At 42.1% G+C, this 18748-nt stretch overlaps 1 protein-coding gene across 11 annotated transcripts in view; it reads right to left on the reverse strand.

Moving 5' to 3' along the window:
- The window catches only part of MARCHF8 (membrane associated ring-CH-type finger 8), a 102980-nt gene that overhangs the window by 51858 nt on the left and 32374 nt on the right, over positions 1–18748 (reverse strand). For 7 of the 11 annotated variants that reach the window (XM_055810478.1, XM_055810447.1, XM_055810465.1 and 4 more), the window contains one exon: positions 3776–3907. The exons of the other annotated variants lie outside the window; for them this stretch is intronic. In XM_055810478.1, the coding sequence (XP_055666453.1) occupies positions 3776–3907 (132 nt within the window). The remainder of the gene's footprint in view (positions 1–3775; positions 3908–18748) is intronic. 11 annotated transcript variants of the gene reach the window in all.

The raw sequence follows: 18748 nt of genomic DNA on the forward strand, positions 1-18748 counted from the left end.
GGATGGACAACACCGTTTGTTGTTTCTGTTCAGGTATCAGCGTGTTCAGTGCCTTTTGGAGAATAGCATGCAGAGGTTTGGGGAGGTGTTGCTGGGGGGAAACAGTCTCTGTCCCTCCTTTTACTGCCTTGTCACCAGTGGCCAAGACATGGCCATGATGAAGTGGCCAAAACCATCACAGTGTTGAAGCACGAGGAGATGATGGCAGCCCTTTGCCCTCCTCCACCAGATCAAGGTGCAGAGATCTCCAGCCTGGCATGCTGTACTTCCTCAAGGAGTGCAGAGGGTCCTGCCTCCTGAAAGCCCTACTGCTGTTTCCCTCCCAGCCACATCCATGGGAGGAAGCCAGACACCATTCCTCCCCACTGCCAGCAAAGGATGGAGGCAGAGGGCCACCCCACTCTGGGGGAAGAGACAGCAGCAAAACCATAGGGAAACTGGCTGACATTGAGAAAAGGCTAGATGGCACAGGGCAGGCTACAAAACTGACACCATGAATGAACGGTAACATATACTCCACCTCAATTTTACACCATTTGTCATGACAAGCAATTTGGCCGCAGACCCACCATGGCACCGGAACACTGCCCACCATTAAGGTTTCTTGGAGACAGCCTAGTGGCAGAAGGCCATGGACTGAAAATAGGTTCATTTTACACTACTTATCTGATTTTTCAATCTAAATTTATTCTTAAATCGTTTTTTTTTAAATAAAAAACCCAACAAACACAAAGTTATGTCTGTTCTCACCACAGACCTACCTTTAAAATTCCTTGTCACCTAAGAAATAAAGAATCCTGAAGTTTCTGCACTGCTCAATAGGTCCTAAAAAGAGAGGCCGCCATGGTTAACCTTCCCTCTTTTTTACTACTTTTCCCAAGGACATCACAGATGCAATCATTTCATTTAAATGTTGTTACAATACAAAACTGCCTTTCTATCACAGAACTAGCTAATAACTCCTCTTCCATTCCCTTTTTAATACCAACATAAGCATACTCTTCATTTCAGTTTGTGTCATTTCTGGCTGCTGCCAAATACTGAATATTTTAATTGCATTTTTGACTCTGCCATTGGGAACCTTGATATTTCATTACAAAGAGACACTGAGATAGGAGACAAAACTGGGAAGGAGTTTTATCAAGTCAGTCTCAGTCCTGGTCCCTGCCACCGTTTGAATACAGAGTATCATCTTTCCTCTTCTGGTTTGATTCCGCCTCTTCAGTGATCCACACAAAAATAACCACAAAATTGGATCTGTGCCCTTTTTTCCCTTATTCATAGGCTGGGGTTTTTTTGTTCAAGGCAAACTCTCACCTTCCTGGACCCGCACGTAATGCCTGAAGTGCTCTGCTCTGTCTAAATTATTTTCCTCACTCTTTGATGACAGAGTGAATATTTTGCAACATTTGTTGATATTTTGATCCAGAACATTTCCCAGGCATGTGAAAGTTCCTTATTTAATAATATTTTTACTATTAAATAATAATGTCTGAATTTTAAAAAATTGTAAGCAGCAGAATAAAACTTCTGTCCCCAAGAGTGAGATTTTATGATCTATAGTGTCATAGTCCATCTGGGTCCTTCATGCTTCAGCTGCATGAGAATTTTGAGGAGTTTTTGAAGCACAGGCATAAACCTGAGCACTTTCAGATGGCACATCAAACACTCTTATCTGGGCCCAAAGTGGTTTAAGCTGCAGGAGAACATGCTTGAGTCCTCTCTGTGCCAATAAGGTTGTAATTGCTGTTTTGTGCTACAGTGATAGCATCAAATTTTATTTGATTAATAAATAAATAAATAAATAAAATCTGCCTGGGTGGGTGGCAGGGCAGCTGAATACAGACAAGCTCTGAATGTGGGTAGTTGAAAGAGAACACCACAGAGATGCTTTTAGAAAACTTCATTTTAAACTATCAACACATCCACTCAGTATATTAAACATGCAAGTGCGGAAATAACTCTTCCTTCCCTATACCCTGATGACTAGACAACACAGTTCTGGACTCCAGGCGTAAGAGTACTAAAGCAGTAAAATACACTTTAATGCTAAACAAACAAAAAAAAGAACACAAATCTTAAAAGTTTAAATCACATAATCCCAAATCCATCTCTTAATTCCGTTGATTTCAATCAAGTAACTGAATGCATGGGACCTCACAAGTCTAATAAAATCCTGATAGCAAGCTTCCATGAAACAAGGATCTTATATGTTGAAAGGTCATACGATCTGTTGTAGAAGAGTGTTAGATCTGTCACCTCTCTATCTCATGACAAATATTGAAGCATCTGCAAACTTTAAGCAGCAGACCAACTCTCACTGTATGTACAGCATATAAATTTCAAGAACTTTTAACATGTGAAGTCAAAAGGAGCTTCAGTTTTTAAGTTAGCATTTCAAGTTATTTAGGACTCCTAAATTAGTACTGATTTCCCCCCTGCCCAAAGCTCCAGGCTGATAGTGTGTGCGACGGAGTCATTCCCAACTGTTAACTAAAGGAAGAACGAAATGTCGCTAAATATCATATTCTTGTGTACATGCAAATTCTATTTAGATGATCAAGTCATCTTGGAAGACAACATACTGGCAGGCAGCATACATTTAAGCTTCCCGAAAAGCACATGATCATTAATCTTCTCCTGGAGGATTTTACATAAATCTGACAATTTCTGCTCCCACCAGTAATGCTTATTTATTAAACCCTGACTGGACTTCAAGCTATCGTTTTGAAAAGAAAACAACTTGCCTCCACAGAAAAGCAATGTTTCATCCTAGTTGTCTAGCAGGGAGTCTTTGATTTTTTGCACTTTCAAGTTTGGGTTTTTTAGCAGCCCATCTAAATAAATAAATAAATAAGTTAAATCCTCCCCAAACCAAAGCAAACCCCCCAACCAGGAAAGGCAGGCAGGCGGGATGCTCACAAGCACGGTGCGGTTAGCAGCCAGAGGCAGCATACATGCTTAGACACACAAAGCAAATAACATTTGAATATTCTTGCCAAATGAGATTATGTGTTTGTATATCTCCTTCTCTCACACATGCAGAAACACACATTACACAGCAAATAATGCTCACAGAACAGAACAAAGCCCCTTTGTTATTGTTCCGTAAGGTTTTGCAAAATCCCCTTCTTTGTCTAAAACTGAACTAATAATGTTGCTCGAGCCCTGATGATCTAAATATACAAACCTTGTACACAGAAGTAATATAGATTTCTTTTAGAATGACAACATTAGAAAATACAGACAAGCTTTTGTGAACAGAAGCCTCAATTTACAAGCATCTTTATTTGGGGGGGGAGTAGTAAATACTGCAGCCATTGAAGTGCAGACACTCTGAAAGGACACAATTGGAGCTTAAGGCTTACCACATCCAGCTGTGTTTTAACAGACTCTCTTACGGTTACCTCCCCCCAAATGAAAGTGCTAATACCAATACAATTAAAACACCAGCTTCAATAAAAAGCACCCAAAAAATGTCCAAACACCAGCGAGTTATATGTTTGCTTTTCAATCCTCAGCACCTTCAGAAGAATGTTAGCGTGAATGAAGGAAAGGTGCTTAAACACCAAAAAAGGCAGCTTCACAATTATAACTGAACCAAGTATCACACTGAAAGGGATTGTTCACGTAGCACTCTAATGAGGAGCCTCTACAGCAGCCTCTCTTGACAGGCTGCCCTGACGTACATATTTGTTTTGCAGGGCTTAACAGCACCCCTACAATGAACTGTAAGATACTGCCAAGATACTATGCTGACAAGGCATTCTCCTACCTGAAGCTTCATTTTCCAGCATGAATGCATGTGTGTATCCTCAGTGTAGCTTCCTCTGGTTGCATGACTCCTGTTATTCAGACTAAAGAGACGGAGCTGTGTAAGCAGAGCTGCTGACTGCCCTACATTTGCCTGCAGATGAAGAGAAAGAGTTGGTGCTGTACTTGCCTGGGCTTGTTTAAGCCCCCTAAATATAATACTAGTGTAGCTCAAACTAGACTAACTACTTCCTCCAGCTGATCCCAGTGAAAAGAGCTTGTGATGAATAATGCATGAGAACTCCTATGAACACACTCCATTCCTTGCAGCAGCTCATGCCCACCTCTCCCCTTTTCCTGAAAGCAATCCCTAGCAATTTTTTTGTTCTATGAAGCATAAAAATTCTCCCAATGTCCAGAGCAGGGAGGATGCCCCTCCCAGATCCATTTTCTTTCCTCCACTCGTTAGTCAAACTAATAGATCTGGTGATTTTTTTTTTTTTTTAAGATAAAAATCTGCGCAGCTAGAAGCCAAAGAAAACATGATAAGCACAGAGCCATATGTCTGGACTACACAATCCTAGTCAATTCAGTTGCTTAGTAATTAATTTTTCTTATTCTTAAGGGCTGTGATGCGAGAGGCTGTATAAAAAGATGAACAGCAAAAACTGAGAAAGAATGTGACAGACCAGAAAATAATACAGCACAAAGAAGGTGGAAAAAAAAATGCCTGCTGTAGCTGGCAAGTTCAGTTGACTGTTTAGAGAGAAAAGATACTGCTTAGGAGAACTTGGTGGGCGGAAGAATATGGGGGATAAATTCACATGCTGCTTTTCTTGAGCAATAAATTCCGCTATGTCAGTACAACTTTGCAAGCTAACTACAAAAATCACTTTCAGATATTCTTCCAAAGAGTGAACAAACCCAGGACTAATTTGCAAGTATTTTATTTGCAAGTGCAATTACTGCAATAGGAAAATGTCAATACATGCCACTTGTGGTTTCAGTCCTATTTCTCAGAATTGTTTTGCTTTGATTTCGCTGTTAGATACACAATGAATTATTTGGCATCTCTTTATCAGTTACCTGCTGCAATCCAAGTGACATTGCTGTCTTAACACAACTGACAAGGCTCTTACAAGCCATTAGCTGCCTGTAAAGGAAACGTGGCTTTAACGTTACCATTTGCAGTGAGAGAGTGTGTGCAGCTTCCTAAACCCTGAACCACAGCTTTTCAGTTTGGGCATAACTTAACTCTAGACATCTCTGAGGCTGCATTTTTCAGGTCACATCACAGCTCAGCGACAGTCCCTGCTTTCTACCCCCACCTCAGGTGACTTACGCAAAAAAAGACAGCGAAAAGGTGAAGACAACTGAGAAAGGCCAAAGAGAAAGAGATACTCAACACATTGGAGTGACCTAGTGCTCAGCCATGACTGGTGGTTATTTTCAAAAGTACTCCTCTTTCACCTCTGCTAAGGATCAAAGCTAAACTTAGGATTCTCCAGATGACACTATCCAGGCAGTAGCATTTATGGTCACACTTTCCCTAGGATACCTCTGACCCTGGGAATGCTATACACACCACAAGGCAGAGGAGGGGATTTCCCTTCCCTTCAACTGCACTTTTTTCCAGACCAACTCCATCTTCTCACCCTCAGCAGTTCCCTGCCCCATCCACTTTTAAACTGAGGTTTTCAAATGACAGCACCATATTCAAAATTCAATTTTACACAAAATTACACGGTACAAGCCTTGTGGCCAGGGCCACTCTGTACGTAACTTTGTTTCTCATACTCAAGGACAACACCCTGAGCTAGACGGACCTTCTGTCTCATCCACCACAGCTGGTCCCATATCCTCAGCACTCTGCAGAATTTGCTGTTTCTTCCTCCCCCCATACCAAATATTTCTTTTCAAAAAGGAAAAGCACAATACAAAATCAAATCCACACAAACATTATCAGAGCCATAAACAAAGGCTGGGGAAATGCTTCACTTACCAATACGCTATGGATAAACCTCAAGGAGGCAAAGCTTCCTAATATTTAAAAACACAGCCCTAACGTCCTCCTTCAGCTCCTCCACCACAATTTTAAAAATGGGAACCAAGAAGCTTCCAGAGAATTAGCAGGGCTGCCTGAAGTGAGAAGGTGGAGGCTCTGCATTAACCCAGCCTTGTACACCACAAATTCAAGGAATGCGATTGGGCTGAACATGACAGATGCAGGAGGGCTGCTTCATGGAGAGATCTTCCATTTCTGCAAAGGATGCCAAAAGGGCTACACCTTGTTAGAGGTAACATAATCACATGGCATAACTCAGATTCTACACTATAAACAAACAGCAGATTAAACAGCTGAAGTGAATCATTTAGAGTGCAATCTTACTTTTAAACTTAATAGTTTTTAAACAGGGTATGTTACATTCATGTCTATACAACTGACTCAATTTCAGAAACCGCAGCAAATAGTAAATAACAAGCTGCAAGATTAGCTCTGTCAATGGCTGGGTTCAAAACTCATCCCCCTATTTTCATACCAGATGAGCTTCTGCTAAACAACAGAATGCTCTTCCCTCTCCACGCCTGCCTTGCAGACTCTCCTGCAGTCTCACAGTGGTGCCTGGTTTTGGCTCACACAAGACTTGTGCAAAAAGCACTTTGTAAACAAAATTTCTGCCTTAGTTCAACCTAGGCAACTGCACCGCCATGAATTCACTCTCCAGATGTTATCTTTAATATCTAAAAGATAATGTTGAATTCTGAGGTGTTTTTTTTTTTCCCCAAGGGCTGTAACTCTGAGGCTAATGGAAATGGATTGCTGGGGGAGGATGGGCGATGACACACATGATAACTGCCATAAACACGTATTTGTGAAGCTTTATGTACAGGGAAGTATGTATTTAGGCTCAATTAATAATTTTATAGAGTCCTTTGGATACTTACCCTCTTCCTCTTAGTACTTCAGGTTAGTTCAAAGGTTATGAGGGTTTGTTTCCAAATTCAACAGGTATATTACCATTACAAAGAATTATAGGAACGCAGCAGGCTGGAAAACAAATCCAGTTTAATTACATTCTGCACCAGCATTTCACCGATGGACTCTCAGCAGAACTACACCTACATGTGGCACATAGGACTACTCCCATGACACCAGGTGTTATGAGTAAGTTTCCAGGAGAAGCAAACCAGAACACAGATGAGCATGACAGTAATTAAACACTTTTTATTATTTCAGAACATTCTCTCCTTTGGGTACTCAAATTAAAACATATGAGAAAATTAAAGCTTATCTGCCTTCTAAAAAGCGTCCTTCATAAGGATTTAAACAAAAAAATAGTGCTTCCTAACTTTTTAAAGAATAATGAGCTCAAATGTTTTCTGAATCCATCCATTTATTTAATGTAGCATAAAAAGTTTGTGTTTCTAAAAACCTAATGTCTGAAAACGATGGAATTTACACTGATTGTCCATTTAAAAACACCCATCCATACACAATTCCCCCAATTCCTATGTATCACAGCTTCAAAAAAAAAAAAAAACGATATTGACAGTCTAAAGCCACATGGCAAACAACTCCAAAGTGACATGAGTTAATGAGGTGATACCTGACTACTTAGGCTTAACATACTGTTGAGTCTTGCATCCCCAAAATAAAGCAATTTGGGGTCTTTTTCCCCCATCAAATATTAAACATTCTATTATGTAATAAAATATTGGAATTTAACCCATATGTTAATTCTTACATTTATGAGGCTAAGAAGAGCAGTTTAAAAATTAATGGCATTCTGATGAACAGCTTTGTATTTATTTAAAGTTAACTGCATCTTGTAGCATTCTCCTGCATGCCCGAACAATCATGTTGCCACCATGAAAGGAAAAGACATAGGAGAGGGCTGACCAAAGCAAGAACTGTGCTAGCAAAATCATCTTTCATTCATGCGCGCTTATTAGGTGAGACTTGAAATAGTATGTATGGCTTCAGCTCACAGACACATCACTTCATTACGTGCTTATGCTAGGGGCCAAGCTGAATAATTTTGTTAAGTATTTAGCTACTGGCTGGCCAGTTAATTTTACAGTCAAATCTTGTACAGTCTATTTAGTTTCTCCCATTTTTAAATAACTGCAGCCTCCTGGGGAAATTCTCTAGTAGACCATCTGCTCGTTTCCTATAAATCCTCCTTTCAGACCTTACGCAAATTTCCAAGCTGCCAATCAGAACTTCTTTGATGTCTGGGTAAAAAAAAACCAACTCAACTATTCTGAACTGAAAGGGGCAGCACAAAAAGATCAGTTATCCCCTGACCAGTAAAATAACAATTGCAAAGTGGGCCATTTCTCTGCAGCGCATCTCAAGCAGCAGGTACACCTTCAGTGGGATGAGCGCTTATGGTCCTCCCTGGCCACAGGTTAGGAAAGGATGGTCATGATCTAGGGACAATTTATCTTGCATTTTTAGCTCATTTATTCTCTCCTAAGTTTCTGTGTGCCCGAGCACCTTGTTTGTGACCATCTCAGTTGGTACTGCCTGGGAACAGCTGGTGGATGTTTCCCAGGTCTGACCCCAAAGGAGGGTGGAGGGAAGGAAGAACCAATTTGGATGGCAAAAGCACAATGGCAAAAAGGTGGGATGAGGAGATGTTAAATACCAAGCAGTGTTTCCTGTCCATGAACTCGCATAACCACACTTGTGCAAGTGCTGCAGTGCTCCTCTCTGGTTTATGCAATGCTGCAGGCTGTGCAGACCCAATGTTACACCAGACTTTTTCCAAACAAACAAGGCCAGAGGGAGTTTCAGCAATCAGAAACACAATGAAGGAGCTAACAGACTTGGATCCAGCAGATGTTTCTCTGAGCTTATGTGAATTTAACAGCGGAAAAAGATGAGGATTTTGTATGTATTTTAAATGAAATTAGCACCAGCATCTGAACTCCGTACCAGGCATTAACAAATACCACAGAACATCCCATGCTGCCATGGAACAGGCAGAAAGACAGCAGTACCTCTAGGCAGGAGCTGCCTTTTTGCTGCTGCCTGTGCCTAGTTCAAATACTTGCCACCGCAGCAGTACATTCACAACGCTGCAACGCAATGTAATAGTGCTTACCCAAGTACTGTGGGTGTCACTAATGCACCTACAAGAGTGGGGTGTAACAATACGGCCTGTAGAATTTTTCCAAAAAGCATTAAAAGATTGATTCCAGAAAAAAAACAAAACAAAAAAGCAACAACACACCAAATCCTCAAAAAGGACTTCACAACTTCACACTAGAGGAAACTGGGTGACTGAACATGAAATAAAAAAATCAAGAAACTAAGTGGCGTATTGAGCTTCCTAAATGGTTTTACTTCCCCTCACATCTACAGTTTGGGCTCTTTCTTCTGCTTTTTGGCCTTAGAAAATATAACTGAGTTCAGAATAGTGGATTACACACAAGCTTTCCCCAACAAAACCACACTTGCAGGAACTAGTTAACAGACTTTCACAAACATTTGAGAAATCTAAGAAAAAAAGTAAAAAACAGAACTTTGTTATAAAAAGGAACTGTAAGAGCTTCCTCAGAAGTTCTTTAAAAAAAACCAAACCCAACCCCCCATCAGATTCAAAACTCATGACAGCTAAAACCCACCTAAATATTGCACAAGGAGAATTCACCAGAAAGGATGTAACAGACATGTTGGTCATGGCTCTGCATTAAACACTCCCAAAAATTCTGGTTATAAACTAGAACCTCAGGCTTCACAGTTATTTCTGTCCTAATGACTGAACTGAAAAACAGCAGGGCCATAAAAATAGGCTGATCTCATCTGCCTTCCCTCACTCTGTAATCCACCAAGACTTGTGTGTGCCTTGGCTGGGTTTACTGCAGGTAGCCAGACAGAAGCCAGTTTTAAAGGAGGACTTCAACGATCTACTTCTTGTGTTCCTGTTGGTTACCCCACAGCATCTGTGGGGACAGACAGTGCAGGAGGCATCAGAGCCTGCTGCCGAACTGTTGGTGGTGGATGTGCGAGTCAAGGGACCGTGGTGGACATTTTCTGGAAGAGGATAAATCCTCAGAGGGGGCCAGAGGATAGATACCTGGGTTTTGCTGGATGAGACACCTGCAAATGGCACTTTCAAAGTAGTTCCTTTAAATGAGTAGCTGTAGCACCAGAGGTGGGGAGATGTCAAAGAGAAGTCTTTAAGGAACTGCAGGGCTCTTGTAATGATTAGCTACCTGCTACAGGCTTTACAGGTGGGCTTCTTTTGGAAAGGTCAGACTGAAACCAACAAAGCTGCTAAAGTATTTAGATCCAGGTATCAGAATTTGTGAAAGAAAATATCTGGATCTGGAGATGATGCTTAGCAGCACATTCAGTACATATTTTTGAACTCTCACGGGGCAGTAGGAGCATTCCTGGCAGACTGGAGGCAGAGCAGCAGGGCCAGGCAGAGACTAAAACTGGGAACGCTTTCAGGAGATAAGCAGCTGCTACCAGTCCTGTTCGGCGTGAGACCAGGTGGACTGGGGGGAGTTCAAAATGCTCATAAACGTAGGAGCAACAGCAGTGCTGTGCTCTCTGCTGTATCCACATTCAAAAAGAAACAGAGGTTTATAGATGATAAAGGGGAAAAAAATAGAACAAAACAGCATGGTGTGGACACGATACAGCAGGAACTGAAGGTCCGAGGGGAACAATGCAGCCCAGCCACGGAGATCCTCTCTCTCTCCCTAGCTGCATTTGTGGGAAAGGCCCAGTTTCCCATGGAAACTGCAAACTCCTATACTCCAGTCAGTTCATTCGAGTAACCATTAGGAAGCATCTTTCAAAGCGGCATTATTTACTCAAGCTCCAAAATACACCGAACAAAGGGTGTAAAACAAGGCCTTAATACCTGGGTGCATTATCCACTCCCAAAATTCTCTCTGCTAACTCTTGCAGACGAAACATCCCTCACACCAGCTGAGCTCAGGATGCAATTGGGATAAAGCGCTGTCTTGCCGCAGACATGCTTACCCTATCTATTTTGTTGGGGTTTTTTGCCAGCCTATTATCTCCTGTTAACACTTCCCTAGAGTCTGTTTTAGCTCACCAAAACTCCCACCTTCACTATGTCTGATATGGTGGAGCATTTAGTTTTATTTCTTTTCCCAAATGTTTCCATCTAAAATGGAACAAATTATAATGATAAAAAACATGTTAAATGGTGAAAACGTGACTCCAGACAGATCTGAAGTTGGCCTTGTCAAGGCAGAATCAAATGAAGATGTTTCTGCTGGTTCCACAAGATCAGTGCTAAGCCAGGCATTAGGCAATATTTTCAGTACTCATCTGGAAATGAATTTATGAAAAGAACAACATAGGAAAGTCGCTGCCAGTTACATTTACCGGTGACACAAAGCTTAGCAGGGTGCTAAAAATGATGAGGTTTACAGCCACTTTACAGACACTGAGCATCTGAAATTGATTTGGGGGAAAAAAAACCCTGTACTCAAACTGCGTTATATTTTCACCAAATCAAAGTGACACAGGCTGTAACTGCAAGTTATACAGGCTTCAGCCTATAAAGCAGGAGTACAGTAAAGGGTTTAGGAAGCTGCAGTGAAGTGACAACTGGAGATAAAACCTGAATGGGTCTGAGGTCAGGATCAGTGCCGCTCGCCACTGCATTATAGCAAGCAGAGATCAGTTTTCCCCTCTGAAGTCCAGCACTGCCAAGGTAGGTGCTGGAGAACTGAGGGAGAATACCACTAAAACCCTAAAAGCAAGAGAAGCACAGCTTGCCTTGTAATCAAGACACTTGCACCTTCAGTGTCCCAATCTTCCCCTTCCAGTAGAAGGAGAGGGGGCTGAAAAAGATCTCCTTCCATCCCTCACTCCGCCCACACATTTTCAAGGCTGTAGGAAACACCCTACTAGGAAAGAACAAAGATGTTACCTGTAAGTTTATTTAAAAAGTTGATGACCTAACTTATTTGTAAAACACACTGATAGGTCCAAAAGCACAATTTAAGAGCCTGTTTCAGTTAATGGAGAAAGAGCCACCAACAACCAGCATCTGAGAGCTGAAGCCAGAAAAACTCAGAATTAAAAAATGAAAGTTGTGTGTGGTTTCCGTAAACTGCGATGGTGGTTGGCATGGAAACAAACTGAGTAAGATAGAAGATTTACCCTTCATCTTCAAGTCAAGGCTGGAAGCTGAAGTGCCTCTTCCAAATACCATGAGTTATGGGTTCAATGTACGTCGCATCTAGTTATCCCTGTAACACAGGTCACCACAAGTCAGATCTGGCCAACCCTGCTGGCCTTCAACGTCACAAACTTCAAAGGACTCATTAAAATAAAACACGCCATTTTCAACCAGACCGATGGGAAACAGTTTGGTGGTGGAAGGTGCTGCTTTTGTGCTGCTGATTTCAGTTAGGAAGCAGGGCAATCAGTCCTTTATTACTAGTGCCTACAGATACATGAATATATATATATTTTAGATAGCTATGTTCTGCTTTGCATATTAAAAAATTACATACAAAATAGCTGTTGTTTTTTAAAATTTAATCTACACTCCAAAATGCCTTTCCCTCTTCCACATGAACTTCATGATTGTATGATGATACATATTTTTTACTTGGCAATTTGAATGTAAGCCCAATAGTCAAGGTTTTCAGATTACTCACAGAAGAAAACCAGTTCAGTTCCCAGCTGTAAGGGGAGAGGGTATCTTTCATTACTTTAAGCACAAATTAACACTGGCAGTGCCCAGTGGCCCTAATTTACAAGTGTTTCCATTAAGTACCCCAGCGATTCCCTTTTAAGCGCTTAACTCCAAATAGCTATGGTTTAAAGTTTACAGGTAAGCAGTAGCTGTGTTTCCCTCTTCCCAAACATCCCAACCTCTTTGTGTGAAAACAGAAACATCCTATTTAGGGGTCAGTTCCACATTTCTGCCTGCAATGTTTCAGTAACTCCAGTGTCTCTGGAGTACCTGATGCTTATCAGCAGCCAAAGGGGAAGTCACACTGCAGCATTTCATGCGGAATGAAGCTGTTTAACTGCTGTTACATTAACCAGCTCAGAGAAATTAAGATGCAAAAATCAGTGAATGTTTCACTTGGTTGCATATGAGCCTGCTTTGCAATCTTTACCCTAGTAATGTGCTTTCAACCATCTGTATTACAGTAAACATAACTAAAGAGGACTGAGGGGGAAAAAAAACCTCAAACAGCAACTCTTTCCTATTGTCTGGGATCAATCAAACGCTTTCACTGTTGTTATGCTTAAAAACTAAAGCCAAAAAAGATCATGTAATACACTTGCTTAAGGAAACAGTGATGTTTGAAACTGAACAATCCAGAAACCACCTCCTCTGACATCTACTGCTTGGGAATAGTTGCTAGAAATAGGCAGGCAGATGATTTCCAGAAAAAACTGCGCAACTGACATGGGGTTTGTGCATCCAGCCAGAGCTGACTAAAACATTCCCTGTTCTGAAACTTTCCATTCAGGAAAAGCTACCAATGTGTGTTACAAGGCTGCTCTTTGACCACTTTAAAGGGAAACATAAAAATCAGTTGGGTAGTTAGTATTCAAAAAAGCCAGAAGCAGCCCCTACACCTTTGACACCACCTTATTTTGGCTCCTCTCTCTAAATCCTAGGAAAAGGTTAATCTCATGCTTCTTTTAAGAATTTGATGCCAATCTGTAATTCTTATCAACATGTGATCGTAGGATTTAAAATATAGTATACGAAGAAGCTAAAGAAGAAAAAAAAAAAAAGTATCATACACTAGTCACTCCCATGGGCTGTATGGTAAAGTCTGGCATCAACATACACTGCAGAGGTTATAGGGCACAACTTCTCTTGTGTGCCATCAGTCCCCTAAGGGCCTCAGAGGACTTAGACATGCCTGCTTCTGTTTCTGTCTGCCCTGGAAAGACAGTACTCAACTATGAAACTACAACTTTTTGTTGTACAACCATTCCCCAAACACTAGAAGATACACAGAGATCTGCTTCTTGCTCCTACCAAGCATCTTTTTTCCTCTGTTCAAGAGAGGTTAACTTCCCACACACAGGGAAGCACCAATCTAGCATGGGAGATGCTTCACAATAGCTCAAACTCGATAGACACTTTTGAAACGAACCCTGGTAGTGACTGAGCAGCTGTCCTGAAATAGCGTGAAAATGAGAAAGGACCATATGGGATGCCGTTCTTCTAACTCATTTCTTGTTTTCCTAGTGACAAAGTACAGAAGAAAGAACAGTATACTGGCTCAGAAAATCCTTGCTCAAATAACATGCCTCCGCACAGATTTGCAGTATAATGTGGGCAAGCTTTTAACGTCCATTTTTGACAGCTCTGTAGAAACTAATCAATTAATTAAATGGCTAATACAAAACTCAACTAGCAGAAGAAAGATCAACTACTTTGTTGCAAAAGATTTCCATGACTAACAAAAGTTCAAGGACAGAAGTCCACACCTGATGATCAGTGTATATGTTTCTACTGCACACCGCCTCTCCTTTCTGCGCTCATTTCTTCTTCACCTGCCTTGTGAATCAGGCCCACATTAATCACACTTATAGAATCACAACCAACTAACCAGCATCCTCAGCAGCCACGATCTCAGATGTGCTGGGGTGTTTCCGATACGTATTCTGGGTTCTCACTTCCCTGTACGCTCAGGCCTCCTGCATCTGTTGCTGGAATGGCTCCTAGCCTGGCCTTGCCAGCTGAGGTCACCTCTCCTCTGATCTGCCACCATGGCTGTGCAGCATTCTGAACTCAGCCCTCACATCTACTAGCTCACGCTCCAACTGTGATATGATACATTTAAAAGTGCACCTGAATTAAGATTAGCACCTCAAGGACTTCCTCAACCTCATCTGCTCTGCAAGTTTCCCATCTACTAAGGTCACACACTGTTCTTTGTATTTTTGCCTGTGAATCTCAAATCTGCTACAAGTATTTGCTAATATGAAGATCCTGATACACCCACATAGACAAAGGAACGGAAGCACAAAGCTGTTACAGCGGTGACTGCCAGCATGCAAGTGGGACAGGCTGGGCTGGAAGGCGTTGAGTGGCACACATGCGGCTAGACGCTGGTGTTGGAGGAAGGCAGGGGTTCTCAGGAGGGGCTACCACTCAGTGTTTATACTAAGGGTGCTGGGAAGTACTACCTTACACCGTAATGGGATAATCCCAGCTCACAGGGAGGCGTCATGTGCCTCTTCACTTCAAACTTCTACTGGAGGAGTTAACCTCTAGGTTGGGAAAGAAATTTGGTATGTCCTGAAGCGGCAGACAATCTCTTGACAGATTAAGTGTGTATGTGTGGGTAACAGTGTTTAATTATGTGGTTATATACTGTTATCCCACTTCATGGGCATACTGAAGCTTGTCCAAGGAGGTTGGGACAAAGGGTAAACACAGTACTGTTACAAACAACCCTACATAAATATACTAAAGGTGACTGAAATTAGCTGACATGCCACATAAACCTGCTTCCTTTGTGGAAAGATCAAAATGTCTATTAAAGCTGTGGATATCTTGCACAGACAATCCTGCATGAGGACAGCTGCTATTTATATATAAACCTAGAATATCACCTCTGCAGTAGAAGTTAAACCTGCAATCAGAAGAATGAATGAACTGAAAGACTAGTAAGAAACACTTGTTTCTGATACTTTCCTCCCCATTGACAAGATCTCTCTGCGTGCTTTACAATAAGCACGTGAATCCGAGGGGCTACAAAACCACAACAGAATCACAACTTAAAGAAAGCTCTTGGACCTATGCTCTGTCAACTGGATGATATACTCTCCAACATTACAGCATATCATCTAAAGGAAAAACACTTTGCACAACCTATGTGCTAAAGAGCCATTAAATAAAGAACAGAACATAAATAATTTTTTTTCTTTTTTCCTTAAGAATGGGCTTGAAGGTGAAAGCAAAGGCAAAACAAGTCTTTTGGCTTTTATATGAAGATACTGTAGATCCAGGTTTCATCTCACATTGGAAGTGCATGAGTCAAGAACAGGTGACAACTACAAATGTCTGTTTATAAGGTAATTCAAGAACATCCGGAAGCAAGTAATTTTTCACACCTAAAGCTATTTACAGTGTACTTTAAAAATAAAAATGGAGCCAAAAATTCTTCCAAAATCCCCACAGGTTCATTGAGATATTAAGTACAGTGTACTTAACTAAATGAACACAACCACACACTAGTTCCAGTTAACACAGAGTGAACTTAAGAGTTAAAAAAAAAAATCTGATTGACTTTAAACATAAACATCCATAAATCCTTCTATGTCTATGAGATCCAGAGTAGTGATTTTCCAAGGTATAAGTACTTAAAAGCAGGTAATTAAATTATCCTTCAAGGCAGTAAGGCACACTGGAAATCTGTCTCCAAATCCAGCTTTGATATAGACACAAGTAGGTTACACAAAAAATTTAGATGTACAACCCATTTGCTTACTATAAGATCTTTGAAAAACCTAGGCATAAGATACAAACTTTTTACTGCAAATATTCTAATGTTAAAACTATACCAAAACCTGTTTCTACATTCATAGAATCTGAGTGTATGAATAACTGTGCTAAACATGCACACTTGCAGTTACATCAACAGATGCGTAACATGCATGCAAAGCATTAAGTGACATGGTCCCAGGCTCTTGCCTCCAGCACTACACCCTTAAAGAACGTGATGGAAACACGCAGCATCCACTCAGCACAGGGATGAAGCCAAATGCTGCAGATGTGAGAACAATTCTCTCCCTGACCCAGACAGCCACCTGTTGTTAGGTCCACAAGGAACTGGATGCAGCCTGCATTCAAGCATATGAAAAAATATAAACTAGCCACTTTTACTCATTTGCATCAACATCAAAGTAGCGCTCATTTACAGGAAGAGAGAACTAGGCTGTAAATAAACTTAAACCTCCACAAATAGGAGATCCCATTCTTCCCTTTGTCTTTAAAGATGTCAAAAATTCAGTTCTTGACTCCTAGAAAATGAAATTATGAATTGCAGCCACTGACCTCACAGAACACACATTTGGGCTTGCTCAGTTACAAAAGCATGCAGACTTGTAGCTCTCATGAAAAATCTCCATAAGCAGCTTCCTAAAACAGGAGCAATGTCTGCTACCAATGGGAAACATATTTAGTAGCAGATGACAGAACATCTCTTCTGGGACCAAGAAAAGCTGAATGGATCCCAAAGGTGGATTTTGTTTCTAAGTCTGAGGACTACTGACTCAGAAGACTGTACTCCTAGGAGCTTAGATTTCAGCAATGCACGGAAGAGCAATTTCTGAAGAGTAACTTCCCCCCCGCCCCCATGAAGAATTCTTCATAAATGGCATAAAGGCCAAGCAGAATTACCTAAATCCAGGGGTGCAAATCTAAACCTATATATAGCTTCTCAGAAGTTAAACCTTTAAACTGCTCGGGTTCATGGTTTAAAGGGAAATCAGCAATTTGAAAGGTAGACAAAGTTTTTAAAACTCTGAAGTTAAGTACTTTAGGGGTACCACACCACAGCATGCCTCCCTGGCAGAACTGTTAAGTCTTTGTTCTACTCTGAAAAAAAACCCTGAACAAAACCAAAAAAAGCCCAAAAGAATGCAAACCCCCAACCTACTTTAACCATTTCACCAGGTAAAGAAACACACCTGTCTGAAAGAGCAAACCAACCAAGTAACTCACTATGCATCAATGAGTGAGGCAAAACATCCTACAGGAGGAAAAAAATCCTCTGTACTTCTGGTGTCTCTCATTTCATTTACAGAAATTACCTTTAATGAACAAAGAACTTGAAAAATCACTTTGCAGAAACCTAACAGCATCACTTTAACAAAACAGTATACCCACTGGATGATGAAAATCACTGGAAAGTATGATCAGGGCCTTGTTTCATGCCTTTGTGGAGCTGCGATGATTTCAGTGGCACTCTGCACTGACACAGATAATTACACGCACATACAGCTTGCTGTGGGATAATGGCTGACACACTTCTTAGAAAGCAAACAAGGAAGCATGCTTTTCACAGAACGGTCAGGGTTGGAAGGGGCCTCTGGAGATTGGCTAGTCCAAACCCCCTGCTAAAGCAGGTTCATCCAGAGCAGGTTGCACAGAATCCTGTCTGGGTGGGTTTTGAATGTCCCCAGAGAAGGAGGCTCCACAGCCTCTCTGGGCAGCCTGTGACAGGGCTCTGTCACCCTCAAAGTGAAGACGTTCTTCCCCATATTCAGAAGGAGCTTCCCGTGTTGCAGTTTGTGCCCGCTGCCCCTTGTCCTGTCGCTGGGCACCACTGAAAAGAGCCTGGCCCCGTCCTCTTGGCACCTGCCCTCAAGATATTTGAAGACATTGACAGGTCCCCTCTCAGTCTTCTCCAGGCTGAGCAGGCCCAGCTCTCCCAGCCTTTCGTCACAAGGGAGATGCCCCGGTCCCCTCACTGCCTTTGCAGCCCTGCGCTGGGCCCTCCCCAGCAGTTCCCTGTCCCTCTTGGACTGGGGAGCCCAGCGCTGGACACAGCACTCCAGCTGCAGCCTCCCCAGCGCAGAGCAGAGGGGCAGGATCACCTCCCTCGACCTGCTGGCCATGCTCCTCCTAATGCACCCCAGGGTCCTTCTGGCTGCCTTGGCCACCAGGGCACACTGCTGGCTCGTGGGCAACTTGCTGTCCACCAGCACTCCCACATCCTTCTCTGCAGAGCTGCCTCCCAGCAGGCCAGCCCCAGCCCGTACCGGTGCATGGGGTTGTTCCTCCCCAGGTGCAGACCCTACACTTGCCTTTGCTGGACTTCATCAGGTTCCTCTCTGCCCGGCTCTCCAGCCTGTCCCGGTCTCACTGAATGGCAGCGCAGCCTCCTGGTGTATCAGCCACTCCTCCCAGCTCTGTGTCACCTGCAAACGCTCTGAGGGTAGCTCTGTCCCTTCATCCTGGTCACTGATGAGTAAGTTGAACAGGACTGGGCCCAGTACTGACCC

The sequence above is a fragment of the Falco peregrinus genome, chromosome 1 (assembly GCF_023634155.1).
Source record: "Falco peregrinus isolate bFalPer1 chromosome 1, bFalPer1.pri, whole genome shotgun sequence".
NCBI lineage: Eukaryota > Metazoa > Chordata > Aves > Falconiformes > Falconidae > Falco > Falco peregrinus.